The sequence below is a fragment of the Corythoichthys intestinalis genome, chromosome 11 (assembly GCF_030265065.1).
Source record: "Corythoichthys intestinalis isolate RoL2023-P3 chromosome 11, ASM3026506v1, whole genome shotgun sequence".
NCBI lineage: Eukaryota > Metazoa > Chordata > Actinopteri > Syngnathiformes > Syngnathidae > Corythoichthys > Corythoichthys intestinalis.
This window is the reverse complement of record NC_080405.1, coordinates 10207449-10233068: the sequence shown is the minus strand read 5'-3', so window position 1 is coordinate 10233068 and position 25620 is coordinate 10207449. Positions and strand designations below refer to the sequence as shown.

General features: G+C 40.2%; 1 protein-coding gene across 1 annotated transcript in view; it reads right to left on the bottom strand.

Moving 5' to 3' along the window:
• LOC130923598 (A disintegrin and metalloproteinase with thrombospondin motifs 2-like) overlaps positions 1-24706 on the bottom strand; it is a 303489-nt gene extending 278783 nt beyond the window's left edge. Inside the window, exons 1-2 of the mRNA XM_057849369.1 lie at positions 24448-24706; positions 20600-21024 (exon numbers count right to left, since the gene is read on the bottom strand). Coding sequence (XP_057705352.1) covers positions 20600-21024; positions 24448-24535 — 513 coding nt within the window. The 5' untranslated portion in view covers positions 24536-24706. The remainder of the gene's footprint in view (positions 1-20599; positions 21025-24447) is intronic.
• Positions 24707-25620: the final 914 nt, after the last annotated feature.

The following is a 25620-nucleotide window of genomic DNA, read 5'->3' as shown; positions in this document are numbered from 1 at the left end:
CTCAGAGACGCATTTTTGAAATGTGTTGTTTTCAGGCCCCACTCCATTAAGGAGAATGTAGTCACAACATACAAGCAATTCAACGCAAAACTCATTCCATCCATGGCTTTCCTGTTTTAAGTGCAATGGGTTTAAGCATGCACTTATGTAGTAAAAGCAAATGGTTGACATGAAATATCTATGATCAGTCCGAGAGGTGCCTGAGCTTTACAGAACCAGGGGACGACCCTGCAAAGAAGACGTAAAAATTCAAATGCTGAAATAGTCCTTTTTTAGTCACTACTGTAGTAGTAAGCATCCATTGTCAACTTTATAGGTTAGAACCAATGTTTCCTCTAAATTACACGTGTGCGCAATCGCGCATTGCTTGCACAAACTCAACGAACAAGAAAATCTATGCAGCGCACAAAATAAAATTCAACAGAAATGTATTGTACCATCACTAAGACTAAATTTGATACAGCAGTGAGGTGTAAGCGCGACACTCCTATTGGTGTGTTCTATACGTCAACGTGTCGCTCCCATTGGTGGGCTACTGACACCACGGTTGTATACAGTGGTATGAAAAAGTATCTGAACCTTTTGGAATTTCTCACTCACCAGCAAATGTGATCTGATCTTTGTCAAAATCACACAGATGTAAAAACAGTTTCTGCTTTAACTAAAACCACCCAAACATTGATAGTTTTTCATATTTTAATGAGGATAGCATGCAAACAATGACAGAAGGGGGAAAATAAGTATGTGAACCCTCTGCCAAAGCAGACTTGAAGAGCAATTGAAACCAATTTTTCCCAAACAATTTAAGTCAGGTGTGTGCCCAATCACTGATGAGTGGTTTAAAGCTCCCCTGCCCACTATAAAACACACACCTGGTAAGAATTGTCTTGATTAAAAGCATTGTCTGATGTGCATCATGTCAAAAGAGCTGTCTGAAGACATGCGATCAAGGATTGTTGATTTGTATAAAGCTGGGAAACGATACAAAACCATCTCTAAAAGTCTGGATGTTTTGCAAATAGAGAAATTGTCTAGAAATGGAGAGAGTTTGGCACTGTTGCTTCTCTCCCAAGGAGTGGCCGTCCACCAAAGATGACACCAAGAGTTAGCGCAGAATACCTGAGAGGTAAAAAAAGAACCCTGGCGTGTCTGCTAAAGACTTACAGAACTCACTGGCACGGTCCAATATCTCTGCGCGCACATCAACTATATGTAAATTTATGTCCAAGAATGGTGTTCATGGGAGGACTCCACGGAGAAAGCCACTGCTGTCTAAAAAAACATTGTTGCCCGTTGAATATTTGCAAAAAGGCACTTGGACACTACACAGAGGTTTTGGCAAAATATTTTGTGGACTGATAAAACCAAAGTTTGGAAGTAGCACACAATGTCATGTGCGGAGGAAAAATGGATCAACTCACCAACATCAACACCTCATCCCCACCATGAAGCATGTTGGAGGGAACATCATGATTTGGGGCTGTTTTTCTGCCTCAGGGCCTGGCCAATTTGCAATCATTAATGAAAGAATGAATTAAAGTTTATCAGTATGTTTTGCAGGAAAACCTGAGGAAGTCTGACAGACAGTTGAAGCTAAAAAGAGGATGGATGCTGCAACAAGACAATTATCCAAAACACTGAAGTAAATCAACTTCAGAATGGTTTCAAAAGAACAAAACACGCATTCTAGAGTGGCCAAGTCAAAGTCCAGACTTGAACCCCATTGAGATGCTGTCGCATGACCTAAAGACAGCGATTCATGTCAGACACCCCAGGAATCTGACTAAACTACAGCAGTTTTGTTGAGAAGAATGGGTCAAGATTAACCCTGATCAATGTGCCAGACTGATCTGCAGCTACAGGATGTGACTGGTTAAAGTTATTGCTGCCAAGGGGAGGGCCACAAAATATAAATGTGATGGTTCACTTACTTATTTTCCCCTTCCGGTCATCATTTGCATACTATCCTCATTAAAATATGAAAACCTAAAGCAGACAGTTTTTTCATCTGTGTGATTTTAACAAAGATCACATTTGATAGTGATTTTATGCAGAAATGTGAGAAATTCCAAAAGGTTCAGATACTTTTTTATACCACTGTAATTTTGAGGTTCATGGTCTGAGAAGTGCAGAGCAAAATTAAGGGTGAAAAGTGAGCAAGACTCAGGCGCTGATTTGCTGAAGCCACATTCCGCTGCCAATTTGTGCAAGTGCTACAGTATTAATTAATATCTAATTTTAGTACTGATGCAATCTGGTTAATTGGCTAGTTAATACTGTTTTCTGTACCATTTTGCGACATAACTCAATGAGTGACAGATGTCTGTCTAGCCAATAATACGATACAGTTCACTTACGCTACGCAGCCAATCATGGCATTGACAGTGTTTGCATGTGTGCCCTGCCCATACGCACCATGCAGGTTAGCGAGCTAACAACAGTGCAGCAAAGTTGAGAGACACTATGCTAACCCCTTATCATGGTGAAATAAAGGGGAGGCAACACTACACTCATCAAGCCAAAGTAAAAAAGAAATGTGGTTCTTTCAAGATGGAATAACTGTCGGAGTATGTGTAAATAGAAGGGCAAACGTTGAAACTGAGTGAGATTTTTTTTTTTTAAACCTGTCCTGTAAAGCTGTTTAGACACCGAAAATAGGAATCTTGAGTGTCCTTATTCTCTAAAGAGTTTTAATGAGGGTTTTCGAATAGTCTCATTGTGGTTGTTCATTATGTTTCATTTATTAAGTATTTATTAACTCACCTATGCCATAACTGGACCTTACCCAGGCGAAAGCAGGACTCTTCCTTCGGTTAAAGCAGGACTCTCACATATAACGGTACACATCTCATGAACAACAACATTTTTGTCTTTTGCCTTTTAAGTGCGCCAAATGAAAGTAAATTATTGAAAATTGCTGCTGTAATTTAATTATTTTAATAAGTCATGTAACTTGCAGCTATGATCCAAGGTTTTGAACAGACGTGATACTGGTGTGTGGCCACAGGGTACACATCTGATGTTTCTCATAGTGGTCCTCAGTGTACTCAGGGAGCTTGTGTGTCTGCTTAGTAACATGAAAAATGAGAGGGAACATTGGTTAGAACCTGTGAAGAAGCCGCTGCATTGTGCATTGCTCGCTTTCTGGATTAAAATTTTCACTCAAAAGTATTTTATTTGTGAAAATGAAAACATTTCAATGAGTCAAAGCTCTGGAAATGTGATGGCAGCAAGGTATAATAATGTCACGTGGGATTTGGACAATAGTGGCCAAGTATTGTATCATTGGGAAAATGTTTGCAAGATCCTGCAGCTTCAGGCCCTATTAGTAAGAAAAATGCTGATGCTGGCTTGCATCGATCAGCCCCTGCAAGGCCTAGCGGCCTGAGGGACCAACTGACTGGCTGCCTGATTGACTGACTGGAACAGTGGTGTCTGTGGGGAAAAACGACAATTCCCTCTCTACCTGGAGATTTTCGACTCTCGTTTAAATCATAAATGAGGTCAATTCTGGTATACTAAAATTACATCAGGAGCAATCCCCTATAATCATTGGGATTCCGCTGCTTTATTTTCTCAAGTGAAACCTGTTATTTCCACCACTCAAACAATCTGAGCCATCATTTTTTTTCAATGACAGAGCGGCAGAGGAAAGAGAGGCGAGGGGGCTGGTTAAGTGCACTGAGTGAGCGGCAGTAATCACAGCCCTGGTAAAAGCACTCCTTCGCTCTATTCAGCATTCCTCGGAATAGGCATGCTCTCTCTCTCTCCCCCTCTTCCTGTGTTTCTGTCTGTCTGATAATAGCTCTAGATTGAATAATTGTGTGTTTGAGTGAGCTACACTGCAGGGTGGAACCTGCAATCAAATACTGAGAACACTAATCGTTCTCTCGCAGTCATACCTCGGTCCCTCCACACCCGACTCTCACTTCAGCATCACACAGCCAGTCGGCCCCTCTACTCTGTTTCCATACACGACTGACTTTACACATCCAGGAGGTCCGGGGTCAATTACATCTGTGCACTGTGCTGTAATTGATGTCATCATTTCAATTTGAGCTGATTACAATTGAGAGCTGCTTATCGTGTGACCCGGGTAGAATAACACACCGCATGGCCCGTCGAGCTGCCGTGCTTGACCGAGCTTAACTGCGAGCCACGCTGGATGGATGGAGAGACGGATGGGTTGCCTCAGATAAGGGATAGCTTGTCAATTGACTACTAATACTGTGGTAATGAGGAGAGTATTCCTGGGCCTTAGGAATCTTCTTTACTGTTGTGATTTTGCAATGAGTACCACCCCAATCTGTAAACACACTTACACACTTTGAAACGTTAGGCTACCAGTGTGACTGTGAGTGTATTTTTAAGGTTAGCTGCTATAATGAAAGCCATTTTTAAAAAGTGAACTGTATAGCAGCGGCTACTCCCCCGTGTCAAAATGGACTGGATGTAGATTGCCGTGAATGGCAGTGAAGTCTGATCACTCAATGTAGCTAATCCCATTACGTCAACGTAAATTGGGCCCAAGCACGTTATTTTTAGAAGATAGGAATCGGGTGGAAAAAGATAGATCTATTAAGATTTTTTTAATGGCTATGAAGAAACAAAATATATAAGCTAAACAGGGATATTGTCAAAACAATAGATGGCAGAAAACACTCAGGTGACTTGAAGTTCCGCTCTGAGATTTTTTAAAACGAAATATGAGACATCAATTAATGATTCTAAGCTAAAAACGACAGACATTTTGAATACCGGTAATAAATATCATTAATTACCTTCGTTTTATGGCTGGGTTGAAACAAAAGCGGTTGCGGGAAGTCTGTAAACGGGGGTTTTCAGGGTAAAATGGACAAATTAAAAATAGTTTGGGGGCTTAATGCGCCATGAATCTGCTATGGCAGCATATAGACATATTGTTCTCTCAAACACAACAGTTGTTTGGCTGACAAAGCAGTTGTCTAATATTTTGTTTAAAAAAACGACTTTAAAAAATTATTCACTTGCATATTTTAAACTTTTAAACAAATTATGTCACAATGGAAAAAAATGGTGTCTGTAAATATGTCACGGATATCTACCTAATAACTATCACTTAATTGTATTTTTTTTGTTAATGTCGCATTTTCCCCCATATGTTAGATAATAAATATTCGATCCAAACAAATAGAATTTGAAAAAAAAAAAACTTTTAAAAGAGTAAATATATGAAAAAGAACATCTTGACCACTCCCTGATTTCTAAGATTTCTGCATCACGACCATTGTTATATTACCATGTTACCATGGCGAATGGAGGAGCACCGCAGAGATCATAGACCGTCCACACCCATATTGTTGAGCCAGTTCACGGATGCGCACCCCACGCTCATATTTTTTTCCCTTCATTTCCATCTTCACTTCAATGGCAATTCTCGCCTTTTTATTTTTTTCTCCACCTGCACTAAAATGTTTGGAACCCATGTTGATTTCTCTCACAAGAAAATCTGCTGTGCATCCGTCTTGCGGGAAAATGAAGAAACTGCGGCGCTGTCAGAAATCGTCGTATTTCGAGAATGTCGTCGGATGTAGAAACACATGGTGAGTCAAATTTTACGTCGGATGTCAAAAAGGTCATATGTCGAAGCGATCGTACAGTATGTCGAGGTACCACTTTACTGTATATGTGTTCTGAAAAAAATAATTAAATAAATTAGAAAATTGCCGAAGAAGCGAATTGGTATTCAAAATGAGGTGGCTCTGACTCAAACTTGCATTCAAAAATATGTGATCGTAACAACTCTAGTTTTTGCACGTAACTTTTGTGTTTGTCTGCCTGAACCTGATTAGCACATAAATGAAAATCACTAACATGAAATAAAAACCTCTGCTTAATTGTAAGGCATTGTCCCGCAAAGTAGTACCTTGTTCAAAAGAATTTGGTATTTGCTAAATTTAAAACTGATCCACACAAAAAAATCTTGATGTTTGTTTTGCCTTTCAGCTGGTTTCCACAACAGCCCTGCTTTCATGCTGTGCATTAATAAAGACCCTCCTGCTTAGCAATGAGTCAGAGGGCATAGTGACCCTCAAAGGTTACTTGCTGAGAGAATGTGTAAGCAGGACTTAGAAAACTGATTTGTTCTAAAAAGCTTACAGGCCCATCTGCACTTTTAAAAAAATTAAACAATGTATTAGAGTGAAGAGCCTTATCATTGGTGACTAACCAAGCTACCAACAAGCCTACTAAATTATCATCACAAGCTTCAGTTAAATGAACCATGTCTTTACTGAAAAAGGTTTTGCAAAGATGTTTGACCGGTTGACCACACTGAAGAAACAAATTGATATGAATATCACTTTATGATGTGATACTACTTTCAGACATGCCCTGAAGTCAGATAATGTGACGGTCTTTAAGAGGTTTACCATATATGTGTGAACAAAATTAGCCAGCTCACTTTACTCTGACATTCCACAGTAACCTACAACCTTGCAACCAGGACCAAGTCCAATATCAAGTCCGGCAAGATTGAACTTGTGAACTTTTAACAAATTTGGGACGATGGTGGCTAGAGGCGTGCAAAATTTCTGATTCTTAGATTATTCGCGATTTGGCCGTGGAAGATTCGAGAACGATTCACAAACATCCAAATTCCGATTATTTAATTAGGGAAAGCGGAACTAAAACACATTCAGCGCGGTCTTCGGGATGCAATGAGTCAACGGATAGAGAGTAAATATCAGGTTCAACTTATGCCGCCAGATAAAAAAACAATAATACCTTACTGCGGCCGTGAACCTCTACAAACAACGTCCAGTTGCTAGTTGCTACAAACATCCGGCCAGTCAGCCACATAATGCTACGGTAGATAACACATGTATATAGAACTAGATGCAAAATGACAGACAAAGGCAGCGTTAGAACATGTATAGAGAACTAGATGTGAAATGACAGACGTGCCGGCGTTAGTAAACAGCCACCATCTTAAAGCCTTCTGTGGAAGGCTCTGTTGTAGAGACCCAATTAACTTTTAATCTAAAATACTCCTAAATCAGAAAAATCTTGACTGGAATCTATCTTTAAATGATGAAACTGTCTTAAAACTTTCAGAAGTCGAAAGTATACAGAAGGGAAATTATGGAATAACAGGAGCAATTTTAACAACTTTATCGGTTGATTCACAACATTATATTAATTGAATGTCATTTAAAGCTGCTAATACAGAATGGGGACTAGAGTATTTTATTTACTGTTTTGAACTGTTAACTTGATACTGAAATAGTGCTTTGGTATGCTAGTACAGTATATAAAAACAATTAAAATGGAAAACTAGAAAGAGCAAAGTCTTACAGCTCCTCTATTTCATGGCCGAGGTACAGACTGTTTAAACCTCTGAGTGGGAAGGCACAGGACTGCACCACTACCAAGTTGTGCGATACAGGTCTGCATCGCAAAAAAACATCTTTGTGAGTAGTGTTTTGATGTGTTTTTAACATGTGTTGTCTCAGTTTTTTGTTGATGTTGTTGTTACTTTCTTTAAATAAATGTTATTGAGAATGAGTCATTGTTCTGTCTGGTTTTAGAGTGGAGCCTTAACGAGCTGGCCAGTCTGGAAGCAGACGCTGAATGATCCGGAACATGGTGCTATGTCCAAAATAAAGTTAATTAAGTCATTATTATTTTTTAAATTCTATGTAGATTTAGATTTCATTACACATCAAAGTTGCTGTATTTTAGTGCTGAAAAGATTAATTGATTAACTCGAGTAATTCGATTAGAAAAAAGCTTCGAATAAAATTTTGTTGCTTTGAGGATTCGCTTAATTAGAGTGGCATTGTCGGCCGCCAACGGGCTTACACTCACAAGGGATTCACACGATTACTGGGTTCTAGATCACAGAGCTGATCTGTGTACACTCTACTCCTCCAAATCAATTAGCTTATAGACTCCCCCACACCCCTTTCCTTCATTCCCTGGTCAACAGGCCCCCTACATGGTTTCAAACGGAAATACATCTAGTTGAAGATAGCACCAACATATTAATAGTTAGTGTAGGCGTTCAATGTAATTCTTGTTGTTGTTTGTGTTTCTTTTCTTTCTTTTCTTGTGTTTCTTTTCCTTTCTTCTGTTCCCCGATAACCCCTTCCTGTTCGCTGCTTTGTCATAATAAACGAGGAATATTGAATGATCACAATGGGAGTATATCACACTCTCAATGTGAAACATTAAAACTGTTCTGACCAACCGGACACTTAGACTTCCATTGTCCGTGTCAAAATGCTGAACAGGACAGGTTTAAAAAAAAAAAAAAAAAGAGTGGCATTGTAATGCTTTGTTTTGAAAGTATTTGTTGTTTTATTGATTTGGGTGCACTTACTGCCCTCTTGTGGCAACAGTGAATATGACATAACTTATTTAACATGGCTGAATCCCGCGGCTCCCTGTTAAAACCCACATAGGGAAAGTTTTTGTTTGAGCTAATGTGTTTGTTCATGCATTCGTTATTTAGTTTAGAAGTATATGCAGCAGTTTATGTGGTAATATGTGTTCGAATGATTTGTTAAGAGCTTTCTGTAAAAAAAAAAAAAAAAAAAAAAGATCCCATTTTATAGCATTTAAGCTAGCGGACATTTTCTATGCAAGTTAGCTAATTGTTCTTTTGTTGTACTTAGAACCGCTTTTAGTTATTTTTTAGATACAGTTTCCGGCTAAAATGAAAGCATCATTCTACACACTTCGGAAAAAGGTATTTTCGTTTGTATTCCCATTTAATGCTCTTTTGAAAGGGCAATCTTGGCAAGTCAAAATAAATGTTATTGCAAGCATAACATTTTTTTCCTATGTTTTACATCTCCTGAAATCTATTGTTACTTGATTATTCGAACTAACCAATCAATAGAATAATCGATTACCTGTATTTAAAACTGAAAATCAACTGTAACAGAACTTTGTCAACCAGAGCTGTATATGTTAACACAATGGACAGCAGGAGCTAACTTTAAACCTCAGTGTCATTTATCAGATTTACATTCGGAGCAATGCTGCTGCTAAAAACAGATGAATCCTGCTTGAGAAAAAAAAAAAAAAAAACAGCATCTCTTGCAGTGTCTGTCTTTTAAACGGAAACCGTGGGTGCAGGGCCACAAAAAAATCCTGTCTGCTGCATCCTTTTCCCTCTACTGTCATTTTCTCTTTTTATAGCATCATTAGGAGAGAGCTGCAACTGGCCAAGAAACAAGGAGGAGAAACCTGTAAGAGATCGCTCAAAAAGTAAAGCAGTATTTTTGTCCAGTATCTGACATTCGTCCAGCAATTTGAGCATCACTGAATGTGTGTGAGACTTCCACCGGTTAAATACAACCCAGAAAACAAAGGCAGTTTGTTTTGTTCCCTGAGCACACTCGTAACTAATTAAAGAGTGTTACATAGAAATGTGCATTGATCATATGGTGAAGTGAAACTAGTGCAGGGGAACGTTTCTCAACCCTATTGGTGCGATCACACGTCAGCCCACCTGAATTGCACTTCAGTCTAATCTAGTGGGGTTGTGTTGTGAAGGTGTTTATTTAAACGTAAAACACATTTGTCATCCAGGTGTGCTTCCAACTGCATGTTGGGTCTGGAGTTCAGGAATGACAGGCATCACACTATCTGGGGAATGAATCTTCTCACCCAGTTGAACCTCATTTGCAGCCTTCCAGCGTGCTGGTCAGCTCCACCTACGTGACCCCCTGTTCCCACGCTAATGTGGCAACCCTAGCATTTGTCAGTACTCACTGATTATCTCAGGAGCTGTGGCAGCCATAACACTAACAAATGTCTGTGTGCATGTATATGTCATCAGACAAAGTAAGTAATGCTTGTTTCTTTCATTTTCTCATAAACAGACTTGTTTTCCCATGTATTTACGCACCTAAATATGTATCTTCATATTCTTGATTATTTTTGCATAGACATATAAAGTTTTCCTGAAAAAAAAAAAACAGAATTTCATATTTCAGATCACTCAAAATAAAGTCACAAATGTGAATATCCTCTGTGACCTTTGACCCTTTCGCTTGTCATATCTGCTATACAATGATCTCTCATATTTCACGCTTAATGGGAACCAGAACCAGAATTTATTCAGATTGAGCATTGGAAAGAGATACATATAAAACATGTTTTTTTCACTTTTTTTCCCATAGCATAATTTATTTATTTATTTATTTATGTACACTACCGTTCAAAAGTTTGGGGTCACCCAGACAATTTTGTGTTTTCATTCAAAAATTACACTTTTATTTTTAAAATGAGTTTCAAAATGAATGGAAAATATAGTCAAGACATTGACAAGGTTGGAAATAAGGACAACTTTGCTTTTATCAAAGAACGCTCATTTTGCAACAATTACAGCTTTGCAGACCTCTGGTGTACTAGCTGTTAATTTGCTGAGAAGAAGAGAAAGAAGATAAGACAAACATCACTCCACGCTTCCAGAAGCACCTCCCACACGTTGGATTGGCTTGATGGGCACTTCTTGCGTACCATACGGTCAAGCTGCTCCCACAACAGCTCAATGGGTTTGAGATCTGTTGACTGTGCTGGCCACTCCATTACAGATAGAATACCAGCTAACTGCTTTTTTAAATAGTTCTTGCATAATTTGGAGGTGTTCTTGGTTCACTGTGATGTTGTAGGACGAAAGTGACACCAATCAAGCGTTGTCCAAAGGGTATGGCATGTTGTTGCAAAATTGAGTGATAGCCTTCTTTATTTAAAATCCCGTTGATCTTGTACAAATCTCACAGTTTACCAGCACCAAAGCAAACCCAGACCATCACATTACCTTCACCATTGTTGACAGGTGACATCAGGCACTTCTACAGCATCTTTTCAGTTGTTTTGTGTGTCACAAATGTTCGTTCCTTTGATCCAAAGTCCAAACACCTCAAACTTTGATTTGTCTGTCCATAACAATTTTTTCCAATCTTCCTCTGTCCAATGTCTGTGTTCTTTTGCCCATATTAATCGTTTACTTTTATTAGCCTGTCTCAGATATGGCAGGGTTTTTTGTTTTTTTTGCAACGCTGCCCTGAAAGCCAGCATCCCAGAGTCGTCTCTTCACTGTCAACATTGACGTTGGCGTTTTACGGGTACTATTTAATGAAGCTGCTAGATGAGGACCTGCAAGGCATGTATTTATCAAACTAAAGACTCTTATGTACTTAGCTTCTTGCTCGGTTGTGCAGCGGGACCTCCGGCTTCTCTTTCTACTCTGGTTAGATCTTGTTTGTGCTGCTCTCTGAAGGGAGTGGTACACAGCATTATAGGAAATCTTCAATTTCTTGGCAATCTCTCTTATGGTGAGCCTTTATTTCTAAGAACAGATTTTCAAGTTTCACGTGAAGGTTGTCTTTTTCTGGCCATTTTGAGAGTTTAATCAAACCCACAAAGGCGATGCTACAGATACCCAACTAGCTCAAAGGAAATCAGTTTTATAACTTTTCTAACCACCTAAACTGTTTTGAGCCGTGCCAACATAATTGCACAAGGTTTTCTAATCATCTATTATCCTTCTAAGGCAACTAGCAAGCACAATGTATGATTAGAACACTGGAGTGATGTTTGCTGTAAATGGGCCTCTTTACACAACTACGTAGATATTACATTAAAACCGGACGTTTCCCACTAGAGTAGTCATTTAGCACATTAATAATGTATAGTGTTTTTCTGATTAGTTTAATGTTATTTCAATTGAAAAAAACTGTGCTTTTATTTAAAAAAGGAGGAAATTTCTAAGTGACCCCAAATTTTTGAACGGTAGTGTCTATATATTTTTGATAAATGGTTTTGAAGCACTTAAAATGTAATAATTATTTTTATAAGTTTTAAACATGTTACTGTTCCACCGAATTATTTTTAAACAAGAATAAAGTAGAAAAATGTCGATATTATATGCTTCATTGAGTGAGTCCACTCAAATCCGCTCAAACTGTTTAACAAATTAAACTATAATTGACGTATGCGACGCTTTGAAGTTTCAGCTTCTATTTGTCTCTGGCAAGATCAAACCTTAATGTCTGTCAATCACCGTTGATTTTAATAAGCAACTCCAGGGCACTGCCTGACTAAGAAAAGCGGCAGACGCGAGACTGAGAGACTACGTGATCGGATCGGGACATTCATTCATTTTCAATGCCGCTTCTATAAAATACTGCATTTATTTATTATTTTTTAATTGAAAAAAAAATCCGCGATGGACAAATGGTGCCTAGCTTGAAGCGTGAAGTAGCGAGGGATCACTGTACTGCAAATTTGAGTTAACATAATTTTCGGCCTATAAGCCGCTACTTTTTAGTCCAGTGTTTCTTATTTGTTGATTTATTTGGTTTAATAGTTAATACCTCATTTGACAGTGGCGTCACAAGCCTGTCATTAGACCATCATAATTATGACAAGACACTGTCATGGGCATTTATGAATGCTTATGACAGATGTCATTAAGTGTCATCTGGCATTTTTTTTCACCAACTCCATTCATTTCCACTTGGAATCTTTTACATCCATTCAAAAGTGAGATAATTTGCATGTTGCCGTGTGAATGTCAATTTCCGGATTGGCCAGTGTCCTCACAAGTAATTCATCGATCCATAAATCCGTTGCTGATTGGTTGTTCTGCCAGGTGACAGCGATAGAAAAAGAACAAAATTCCCATGTTAACCTAATTTCTAAGTAGTATACAGCTTGATGTCAAAACTGGTAGAGAATAAAATATAGATCAATAAGTTTATAGTTTTATGCATTTATTATATATTTAATGGTTAAACAGTGAACGTTAGAGGAAAACTTTGAATGTCGATTTACAGTGTGCCGCTTAATCTTCTGCTTGCGCCCCATTACAGTATCCATCATAAAGAAAGCCCATTTCTAAAAACACACAGGCATTTTCAGTATAATCGTCCCATGTGGCTGTACAGTGGGGCAAATAAGTATTTAGACAACCACTAATTGTGCAAGTTCTCCCACTTGAAAATATAAGAGAGGCCTGTAATTGTCAACATGGGTAAACCTCAACCATGAGAGACAGAATGTGAAAAAAAAAAAAAAAAATCACATTTTTTGATTTTTAAAGAATTTATTTGCAAACCATGGTGGAAAATAAGTATTTGGTCAATACCAAAAGTTCATCTCAATACTTTGTTATGTACCCTTTGTTGGCAATAACGGAGGCCAAACGTTTTCTGTAACTCTTCACAAGCTTTTCACACACTGTTGCTGGTATTTTGGCCCATTCCTACATGCAGATCTCCTCTAGAGCAGTAATGTTTTGGGGCTGTCGTTGGGCAACACGGACTTTCAACTCCCTCCACAGATTTTCTATGGGGTTGAGATCTGGAGACTGGCTAGGCCACTCCAGGACCTTGAAATGCTTCTTATGAAGCCACTCCTTTGTTGCCCTGGCTGTGTGTTTGGGATCATTGTCATGCTGAAAGACCCCGCCACGTCTCATCTTCAATGCCCTTGCTGATGGAAGGAGATTTTCACTCAAAATCTCTCGATACATGGCCCCATACATTCTTTCCTTTACACCGATAAGTCGTCCTGGTCCCTTTGCAGATAAACAGCCCCAAAGCATGACGTTTCCACCCCCATGCTTCACAGTGGGTATGGTGTTCTTCGGATGCAATTCAGTATTCTTTCTCCTCCAAACACGAAAACCTTTTGGTTTCATCTGACCATAACACATTCTCCCAGTCCTCTTCTGGATCACTCAAATGCTCTCTAGTAAGCCGCAGACGGGCCTGGACGTGTACTTTCTTCAGCAGGGGACACGTCGGGCAGTGCAGGATTTGAGTCCCTGGCGGCGCATTGTGTTACTGATAGTAGCCTTTGTTGCTGTGGTCCCAGCTCTCTGTAGGTCATTCACTAGGTCCCCTCATGTGGTTCTGTGATTTTTGCTCACCGTTCTTGCTATCATTTTGATGCCACGGGGTGAGATCTTGCATGGAGCCCCAGATCGAGGGAGATTATCAGTAGTCTTGTACGTCTTCCATTTTCTAATAATTGCTCCCACAGTTGATTTCTTTACACCAAACGTTTTACCTATTGCAGATTCAGCCTTCCCAGTTTTACCTATTGCAGATTCAGTCTTCCCAGCCTGGTGCAGATCTACAATTTTGTTTCTGGTGTCCTTCGACAGCTTTTTGGTCTTGGCCATAGTGGAGTTTGGAGTGTGACTGACTGAGGTTGTGGACAGGTGTCTTTTATACCGATAATGAGTTAAAACAGGTCCCATTAATACAGGTAATGAGCGGAGCCTCGTTAGACCTCATTAAACCTCGTTAGAAGAATTTAGACCTCTTTGACAGCCAGAAATCTTGCTTGTTTGTAGGTGACCAAATACTTATTTTCCACTCTAATTTGGAAATAAATTCTTTAAAAATCAAACAATGTGATTTTCTGTTTTTTTTTTCCACATTCTGTCTCTCATGGTTGAGGTTTAACCAGGTAGGAGAACTTGCACAATTGGCGATTGACTAAATAATTATTTGCTCCACTGTATTATACATAGTGGGAAAATTTCCAAATATCTGTATTTGTGCACAAACCATGGTTTAATCTTAATGCCTTACACCAAAGACTAAAGAACATGCACATCACAGCAGCTAACCAACTGATCACAGTCTCACACCACATTAATCCAATTCTCTCCAAGGCTCACTCTCTCGCGTCTTCTTCTCCACCCCTCATCTCAAACTCTGGAGCTGAATCAACAGGGCAGAACGGCTCAGGGTCGCTAAAGAAAGGGAGACATTTGGTCTGATCATGTGGCTTCACTGCGTTTAAAAAGCAAGATCTGTTTGACACAGTTTGGCTGTACTTGTTTGCATGCCTGCGGAGGCTGGAAGAACTAATGGGTGACGACATAGGTTGCTCAGGGACACAGAGGGGACAAATTAAACACAAGTGGACACCACTCTGGATTATAACAATAGTTAGGGTTTCATTGCAGCAGCAGCAGATTCGCTCATACATCCTTAAAATTATAGTAACATGATTTGTATTATTTTCTTTTAAACAGCTCCAGAGTAATTTAATACTGTACTTTGAATGGATAAGTGTGCCCATTTAAAATCTTATTTGAAGCTATTTATCATTAAATGTGATCACATATTATTTGATTGCAGTCCTAAGTGGTTTCAAAGCTATTGAGAAACCCGAGCATACCGATACCAGATTTACCACATAGTTGATGACAGACCCACAATTGCCAAACTACACTTCAAACATGTGACTTGCCAAAGCGGGGCAGTCAAGTCTCTTGACAAGCTCATCCGTTATCCCAATCGAATTGCACTTTGACAGTAACATTTCCTCCAAATTGCCGACAGGCCCGGTAATGCAGCCCAGAGCAAGCAGCGGCAATGAACTGCCGCTGGCTGGTGTCATGCTGAATGGGCATGTTGGGTCCGTGTTGTCCTGGCTCCCTGCCTGCTCCCTCAGATGCTCGCTCACTCCCCAGCGTCCTCAGTCCTAAACGGATCCAGTTGCCTTTGCTCAGCTCGAGTGGTGGGCTAGTCTGGCTGACTAATGAGCAGTCTCCTGCTGAGGGGATCTCCTCCTCACAATCTCATATTTACTCAACACATTACTTGGCATTTAATATATACTGTACAAACCCTCTACGCCTACTACTAGAGCCATAAATACAAATATTTTTAAATCAGCACATTTTTGACAGTGTCAATCAAAATTCAGCAATATTACTTACAGTAAATGCACAATATTTGTGTGCTGGATGTAATAAGATTAAAAAAACTGTTTAATATATATATATATATATATATAGATAGATAGATAGATAGATAGATAGATAGATAGATAGATAGATAGATAGATAGATAGATAGATAGATAGATAGATAGATAGATAGATAGATAGATAGATAGATAGATAGATAGATAGATAGATAGATAGATAGAGATAGATAGATAGATAGATAGATAGATAGATAGATAGATAGATAGATAGATAGATAGAGATAGATAGATAGATAGATATAGATATAGATGTAGATATATATTACCACAAGTCGATCCCAACTTTCAATGCCCTGACCGCCGACCGGAAAAAATAGCTGCGGAACACCACAAAGAAGAATCCACATAAAGACTAGCTCCGTTATGAGCAAATCAAATGAAGCTGCTGGTTTAGCTTAGCACACAAACGTGTTGCTTCGCTTCACAATGATGAAAAAGTAACAGAATAAACACACTGAAAAGATATCTGACCCCCTGTTAAAACATGGAAACTTACAGATTTTGTTTTATCAAGGGTTCCCAACTATGTGTAGTGCAGAGAAAGTGTGTAGTGTCTGTACACCTCAAGGATTCTTTTCCAACTAAAGTATTAAGTTCTTTTTGCCTGCTCCTTACTGTAAGTCACCACTAAGCGCACATAGCAAAACAAAAAACAAAACAAAACTGTAGAGTCCAGAGTTACAATAGTGACATCTAGTGGAAGGATTTCCAATATATCAAGAAGAACTCAGTTAAAAAGTAGTCAACTTCAGATGAAGGGACAGAACACTCCCCGCCTGACATCTGTCAGCCCTTAACTAACTTGTAGAAATACCACCTAAAACAATGCAATACAATACAACAAATGCCTGCCGCATAAGACACTCTAAAACATAGACAAAAGAATATGTGTAAATGTTTTCTCCGTGAGGTTTTGAAAAAGAAACACTTTGTGAAAGTGCACTCCTGGGGAAAGAAACTTCATTATATTCAAGTTCAAAGAATGATATTTATATACACGTTAAAAATAGCCCTGTGAGAAATTCATAGCAAAGTTAATTGAAAATTCATATAGTTTAAAAAATAATCGAGAAGTTAAGAAATTAAAATAAAGTATGCATTTTCTTTTTTTTTACCCTGCCTATTAAAAGAATCGGAATAGAGAATCCTTTGAAACTGGAATCAAAACGTGGGATCGGAACCGGAACCGTTCAAATTCAAATCATGCCCAACCCTAACCATAAGGCATACTTAAAGTGATCCTCTAACTTAAATACATGTAGGGTCTAATAAACCACAATTGTTCTCTTGTACTAAAATATGTTGTTAGAAACACATAAAATGTTAAATCAATGGCAATATTTTATAATATTTAGTCCATATTGGCGCCATGGTTTGCGGGCTCGCAGTGATGACGTAATTGGGATCTTTTCAAATGTGTAGCGTGTTCAACAATTGCTTATTGCTGCCTAAACTCGCGAAGTAAAATGTCACGATGTGCTGCTTTTGGATGCAATTTCCAGTCAAATGGAAACAAGGGGAGTGAAGTGAGTGGTCAAGGTGGAATTATTATTTTTAGTGAATAAATGTGCATAAGTGGAAGCTTCTCCCCCTTTTTGGTCCCTGTATGCACGCATCCTGCCCACCACGCGTTACAACTGGCACCCGAACCTTTTTCCAGGATCTTCAGTCAAGTAAGGGATCCGTCTATTTTCTGGATCCGACGGTCCCACCGCGTCTGCAATATTGGTTTCGGATCTGTCCATTTTTTTTATTTGTCGGTCCCACAGCGGCTTTTCGGATCAGTCTATTTTGTGGAATTGACGGCCTGATCGTGGCTGCGACATAGCTATGGGATCGGTCTAATTCCTGGATCTTCGAGTGAGTTAAAAACGTGGATTTGGATTACTTTTGCTATCTTTTTTGTTGACTATTCTTCGTGGGAGTTTTCCCCAAATCATACTAAATAATTAAAGCACTATGGCACGCTACAGTGACGACAGTGACTCTGACGTGGACCTTACAACAATGTTGGAGTTCGTCAGGGAACGCGTGTTTGCGTACTGCTGAGCTCCCAAGTGAAGAGTGGTCAAGGTGGAAATATTTTTTTTTTTTGTGAATAAATGTGCATAAGTGGAAGCTTCTCCCTTTCTTGGTACTTTTATACACGTATCCTAGCTACCACGCGTTACAATGCACAAGACATGGATTACACAAGGTGTGGTCTTTGGCCTGTACTGTATGTAAAGCACACGACAGCTCTGGATGCTAACAATCTACATAATTATATGGGATAAGTTTGAAAATGCAATATGCTTACCTTGAATATCTGCTAATAAAACTGGAGTTCCAAACAGCACTCTCTTGCATCACCAGTTTTGCCCAGCTTTTGTCTTATCAGGTATTTGCTGCACGCATTTTTCCCTGAAGCTCTTCTTGTGAACGACCAACAGTGCTGTCCTGCTCTTCACTTTTCAGATCTGGTTCAAATAGGAAGGGTAGAACTGACGACATGTTGGGAAAGCTAACGAGTGACACGCTGGAATTTCGGCAACGGGACCGGTGACGTCACGCACTGCGATGTAACAAGAATGGCGACCTATCACTTAAAATAATTTTTAAAACTTTATTAAAACCAAAACATTAAGAGGGGTTTTAATATCAAATTATTATAACTCATACTAACATTTATCTTTTAAGAATTACTTGTCTTAAAAATAGAGGATCCCTTTAAAAGTCCAAAATGGAGGATACGCCTAACAATGTGGTGCAACTACTGTGTGGACTGAGTACCAAAATGTGTCTGTCTGACTGAGTAATTTTTGAAAAGGCGGACGTAAGTGAGAGCAGAATAAGAACCTTAAAGGGTGAAGAATGAGCGTGATAGGGGGCTTGCCCCCAGTAGCTTTAAAGTTCGAGTGTGTATGATAGGCTGTTCAATTAGGATACTGAAGATGAGGACTTGATGGATTTGTGGATTGATTAAGATTGATGTCAGTACCATGTTAATTTTTTTAATAAAGCAGAATTGAACTTCGTTTTGCTTCCGCTGCCTTTCAAAAAAAAAAAACACTAGCATGCAAGCTAGCATGTATGCAGAGGCGTAGCAAGGGTCCCCAGGAGCCCCAGGCAACAGGCAACATGGGGCCCTTTGAGTATGTGCAAGGGGGACAGTTGGACTTGGAGCAATAGCATATTTAATAAAAGTCTAATAACGCCTCGCTGTCATAGAGCACTTTTTAGGACACTCAAAGTGCCCCCCCCCAATTGCATTAACACCTACATATTTGTGCAGTAAAATGAACACGAAGGGGGGGGGGGGGGGGGGCGTTCGAGTGCACGCTGCGTGCGGTCATCTTGGCCATAAAAGTGGCGAAAACTAAGCACTTTACACTCACATGGATGTACAACATCATTTTAAGATGCTAAACTAACACCTTCCCTCTTAAAGCAAATGTGCAATGCGAATATAATGTAAAGAACGCTCTCCCCAACGCAGCGAGAACGAGTGGGATCAACCAGCCGACGTAACAGGAAAAACACGAAACGGTCGCGCTGATAACGGCTCTAACTTATCATAAGAACATTATGGCATGAAGAGGAAATACGCACAGATTAATCCTCTAACAGGTGGGGTGGCCGTCATCTGCTTGAAATGCGTACCTTACGCTTACGCCTATTCTTGTTCTCAGAATATGCAGCACTTGTGACGTAGGACAATAACAGGACTGGTTGCTATGGGAACGTACGCAGCGGCATACCGCATACCCATGGAACCTTGCTGAAAGGAGTATTAAAATTGCTAATAAAATCGTTTAGGATTATTTTAGATGCATATATGTTATGTTTTTCTTATAGAGTATTCAACGAGGAATACGATAGACCCATTAATAGACTTTTTTGGGAAAAATCCCCATTTCTTTAAGTAGTCACATGAATAATGAGGTGGCCTGTGAAAATCAACATAAAATATTACAGCATGGACTTTTCATAAAGTTCTTGGTGAATCACTCTTTACACATACATGCAGTGTTAAAACTGATTGGACTTGTTTAAACATGTATGCTAATTGGGACTGGTAACAGAATTGTTATATAATCTGCCAAATGATTCTATGGTATTGAATCACTCCCAACCCTTGTAGCTACGACAGTGCAGTGAAGCTGAGTGTGCTAAATCTTTGTGTGCCAAATCTGTTGGCCCTCTGGGGGCCCCTGCTGGCTGGGGGCCCTAGGCAATTGCCTGCGTATGCCTAATGGGACACTACACCTCTGCACATATGCTAGCGTGCATAATAGGGTGCACGCTAGCATATATTTTTCATGTGCCCAATGATGTGGTGCACCTTGTGTGTGTGTTAAATACAAACATATCACCCGGAAATGAGCCCGCGCCTTTTAATACGGTGCCCCCATTGGTTGCAAAAATACAGTAATATTAATCATAATTAATTACTATTTTAAGAGGGTGACGATCTGAGATGTACTGTAAGGTCTAGTGGTATGAATAAAACCTCAATGAAAAACCAAAGCTTAACCAATGAGTCTTTCAGACTACCCCTTCCCCAACTAACACTAACTTTCATCTTACTGGCAAACCTCCAGAACCCTGCCAGGAGGGAGTCAGAAAATAAATCTGCCCAAATGGCCTATAAATATTATGAAGGAAGCTTAATTGTCTACTGCTGTGATTGGATGTTTTGCTTTCACAGGGATCAGAGCAACAGAAAGACACCTCAGAATCAGAATCATGGTTGAGCACAAATATTTGTTACCATTCTGCATGTCTGCACCATCCACACAAGATAGGAAGATCACAGAAACTCCACTCACCAAACCATCACAATTGCTGATCGCCACGCTGGCTCCTGGCGTGTCAGTGATGTCACCTACATACAAGCAGTCATCTTGCAGTGTCTCAAAGTGCCGTGTGCTGTCGTCGTCGTCGCGCCACTCCATCTTGGCTCCGGGGGCCACCAGCCTGGCATTGTGGCGCAGGCGAAGGTGGAACTCCCGGCCGAAGACGGTGACGTTGTAGTAGAGTCTTTCCTGGCGGGCCACCGGCTCTCGGTCTTTGTCTACTCCTTTTGGTCCTTCCCACTCATCATTCCCGCCTCCTACCTCCCTCTTCTGGCGCCTACGGGGCTGCCCTCCCGCCACGCGGCCTGCCGAGATGGCGTGCGACAGGAAGCGACCCTCTGCATCCACACTTATTGGCCTCACCAGTCCATACTCCCCCAGGACATGCTGCAGGGAGTCTGAGAAAAGGACAAGAGGCAAAGAGGTAAAAGTGTGATTGAGGCAGTCAGAATGCACATGAAAGATTAAATTGATCATGACAGATGCGAAAAACAAAAAAAGAAAACAGTGCATCAAGGGTGGGGTGAGATGGCATAGAAAAGAGATGGAAGGAAAAATAAGGGATTAAAGAAATGTCAAGCATGCCAAGGAATGCTTTATTCCATCCAAGATGCGTCACGTGGTGAGCCATAATAAATAAAGGGAAGAAAAGGTGCGGGCCTTCCACACACGCACGCACGCACACAGGCACGCCCATGGACCCAGAGGCAAAACCCATGCAAGGCAGAAGGCATGTTTGGAAACGGCAGCCTCAGCAGAGCGCACTGCGCTCCTGACACCTTCTGTGCCCTTCCACCACGAACAGGGATGTCAGTGAGAGATCAAGGTGCTAACTGCGGCTCTGTCTTTTGCTACTTCACATTCAAGCAGCTGGAGCTGAGAAAATATCTTTCTAAAAATGTCACAGGCTGCAAACTGAAATAAAGCCTAACCCATCTGTGAAATAATTCCCTTATTGCTTAACCCTTTATCGGGGCACTCATTTGCTATAAATGGATGATCGATGCTAGCCCTCCCTGTCAAAATGAATTGAACGTCTAACGCCGTCTATGGCACTGAAACATGAGCATGCACATCCAGTCTTCCCTAATTTATACATTTATTTATTATTACATGTATATATAAATATTATTAAATATATAGTAATTAATAACTTATAATTATAAATCATTATAAGACTTTATAGACGTTAGCTGTCCTATTTATTTTGACTTGAAGGGTTGGCAGCGATTGTTCTGCGCCATCAGTGGCAATGCAAGATGAGCATTCACAGCCACTAGGTTTTATCTAATTACCAAAAATAGTTACTTTCTACATGTATATAAATATATGCGTGTATATATATATTAGGGCTGTCAAACGATTAAAATTTTTAATCGAGTTAATTACAGCTTAAAAATTAATTAATCGAAATTAATCGCAATTCAAACCACCAATAAAATATGCCATATTTTTCTGTAAATTATTGTTGGAATGGAAAGAAAAGACACAAGATGGATATATACATTCAACATACGGTACATAAGGACTGTATTTGTTTATTATAACAATAAATCAACAAGATGGCATTAACATTATTAACATTCTGTTAAAGCGATCCATGGATCGAAAGACTTGTAGTTCTTAAAAGAAAAATGTCAGTACAAGTTATAGAAATTTTACATTAAAACCCCTCTTAATGTTTTCGTTTGAATAAAATTTGTAAAATTTTCAATCAAAAAATAAACTAGTAGCCCGCCATTGTTGATGTCACTAATTACTTACACAATGCTCATGGGTGCTGAAGCCTATAAAATCAGTCGCACCCAAGCGCCAGCAGAGGGCGGCAAAACTCCATAAAACACAAGTGAGCGTTTCACTGTACTGTCATTTAAATCTGTCTGAGCAGGGCATCTGCGTTAATTGCGTCAAATATTTTAACGTGATTAATTTAAAAAATTAACGTCCGTTAATGCGATAATTTTGACAGCCCTAATATATGTGTGTGTGTGTATATATATATATATATATATATAGACCGATTTTTGGCGCCGATACTTATTTGGAAATTTGACACATATCGGTATCGGCCTTTTTTTTTTATCCGACCGGCCGATGTGAAAAAAATTTAAACAATTTAAAACTGGGTTATTTCGGCTCAGACTAGTTTTCAACCAGTCCTCTGAAAGGTTAAATGGAAATACATTTTGTATTGCACCTTTCCACCTTTTTAAGTAGCCTGGAACTACAGACTCACCGCTCTTCCAGCGATTGAGTCTGGCGACCGTCCCGCGGATCAAATTCCCAGGGCGGAGCAAGCCACAGCAAACAGACAGTGGAGTGGACCAATCAGCGACGGGCAGACGTGACGTTGTTAAAGTGACAAGAAACTAGCGCGAGCGGAGAACAGAGAAGTTTTATTTAACATGGCTAGCGTGAGACAGACTGTTGTCAATGACTTGTGTCAATGCGTTTTTGGTCATTTAAAACTGATTTTACCGCAGATTGAAACATATTCTCGCCTCTACCATTCGGCATCTGTGTTGTTGTGGAGACGACTTCCGACGCACAAATGTGACATTGCTCGCTAAGAACACGTCACGCAAATAATCGAACCTGATTGCACGGATGATTTTGTTCGGCTCGAGAGGCCATTAAGGAGGTGGGTCCCAGACTATTACAGTTTTTGAAAAATACTGGGAGAACAGTCTGGCCGTGCCAGGTAACTTTTTAAGGCCCTCAAAGCACTTCACAGTATCCTAATCTACCTACTGGTGACGCAGCACCAAGAGCAATGTGGGGTTTAGTGTCTTGCTCATGGATGCTTAGACGAGGTGACCAGGGCGGAGAATTGAACCCACAACGACAACTCTACCACTGAAATACGGCACCTTGTATTTTTTTCTATTCGTGTGATTCAACAAACATGCTTTCGGCATTTTAATGAAGTTCAGGGTTTGCATTATTCAATTTTTTCACCAATTTCTGCACATTTACTGCAAATTAATATCAGCTCCAAAAATCGGTTATCGGCCCCTCTAACTCCTAATAATTGGTATCGGTATTATAAAACCCATATCGGTCGATTTCTATTGCATTCCCTTTAAAGGGTTTTTTTATTTTTAATGACCAAAAATTTGTCGCTTTTCCTGTAAATGGTTACTATTTACATCAACACATCATTAATCATCATTGCTGCATCTTGACCATAACAGAGCTACACTGATAACACGCACATTTTTGCATGAAACAATAGTTTTGTTCTCCACGTGACTGTGCCAGAGGCATGCAAGTTTGGGGGATGCCCCGCACACACACAAAGACCCTTGCACATACACACTTAGCACACGCAAGCAGCAGCAGCAGCATCATTCGAAGTGATCCTCAGGTGCCCTTGCTTTGGCTGTCAATCATCACCATGCGCAACCTTTCAAAAGTTTGCAGGTTGGCAATACGATACCAACGCACAATCACATTTCCCCCTCGTGTTAGAGAATGATTTGATAAGATGTGATCAATATCCTGACATCCGACACCAGCGTCCAGTGACAAATCGATAGATGCGATGCGCACCATCTGAGAGTTGTCTTTTCCCTCCCTGCAAAATCCGTTAGAGTAACGATGCTCAACACCCCATATGGGTAAAAAAGTCTCCGCAAGCGCCCCAAAGCAGGACACGCAAAGTTGTTTGCGGAAATTGCATGGCATAAATCACACCGGCACGCTTGCGGTGGAGCTTCCGGCGGACTTCCCATGTGTGGCGAAAAAGGATGAGCAGATCGGACATACAAAAACAACAACGTAAACACTGGCCACGTTTCCACCCGAGTTGCTGTACGTACCAACGCTACTGGCGATGTAAAGGCCGCTAGTGTGCAGCAGAAAGGCCGGTAGAATGATTAGGACAGTAAATCCAGGCGCGAGACCCATGGCAGCTCCGAACTGCGCAGGTGAGAGAGTGGGACTCCGGGCTCCAGTGTGGTGAAGTTCCCCCGCCTGGCGCGACCAGCCACGCCACGACAGCAACAGCACAGCAGCCCGCAACAAGACTGCCAAGTGCACCGGGAGAGAAGGAGCTCTCCTCCCGTCTCGCTCTCTCTCGCTCTCTCTCTTTCTCTCCTCCTCTCAGTGGAAGTCTCTCTCTCGCTTCCACTCCCACAACTCTCCTCCTCTTTCACACTATCAACTCCTCTCTGTCTTCGTACTCCGCACACACCCAAAGCCACTTACGTTTGGCCTACACTAGACGGGAATAATGCACACTTGCAGGTGTATTTGCTCTGATCAGGCCCAAGCCCGTCGACGGGGGGGGGGGGGGGGGGGGGGGGGGGCATGTAGGGTATGTTGTCCCGGGCCTCAGGACCATAGGGGCCCCTGAACGACCCTTAATTTATTTTACTTTACATTCGTATATTTCTTTTTTATTTAAATCATTGTCTGATTAACTGTTATGTTCTACTCGATTTATGGCGGAAAACACTCAGATGACTTGAAGTTCCGCTCTGAGACGCCCAAATTGGCCAAATTTTAAAATTGGCCGATATGCATGTGTGATACATCATTGGAAAGTTTAAAATCTGGATTTTCTGGGGGAAGAAACATTTTGAACAGGAAGGCATTATTTTTTTTTTTTTTAAGCAACAGAACCCTATCTGGAGGTGAGAGCACGCAATAGCAGAATTACAGACGCCATGACTTTAACGAGATATTATCGCGTACTTACTTTCGATCCAAAAACTCCATGCAGCATGTATCACTGAGTGTCAAGATACAGCTGTGAATGGCCACAGCTGGATTTTTGGGGGATTTTATAGGTGAAACATGGTAATATAACAAGGGTTGGGATGCAAAAATCGCAGACATATAGGAGTTGTTGAGATTTTTTTTTTTTTTTCCCATATATTTACCCTTTTAAACGTTTTTTTTTTTTTTTTTCCTTCGTTTGGATCGATTATTTATCATATAACATATCTGAGAAAACGAGACAGTAACAAAAAAATACAGTTAAGCAGCTT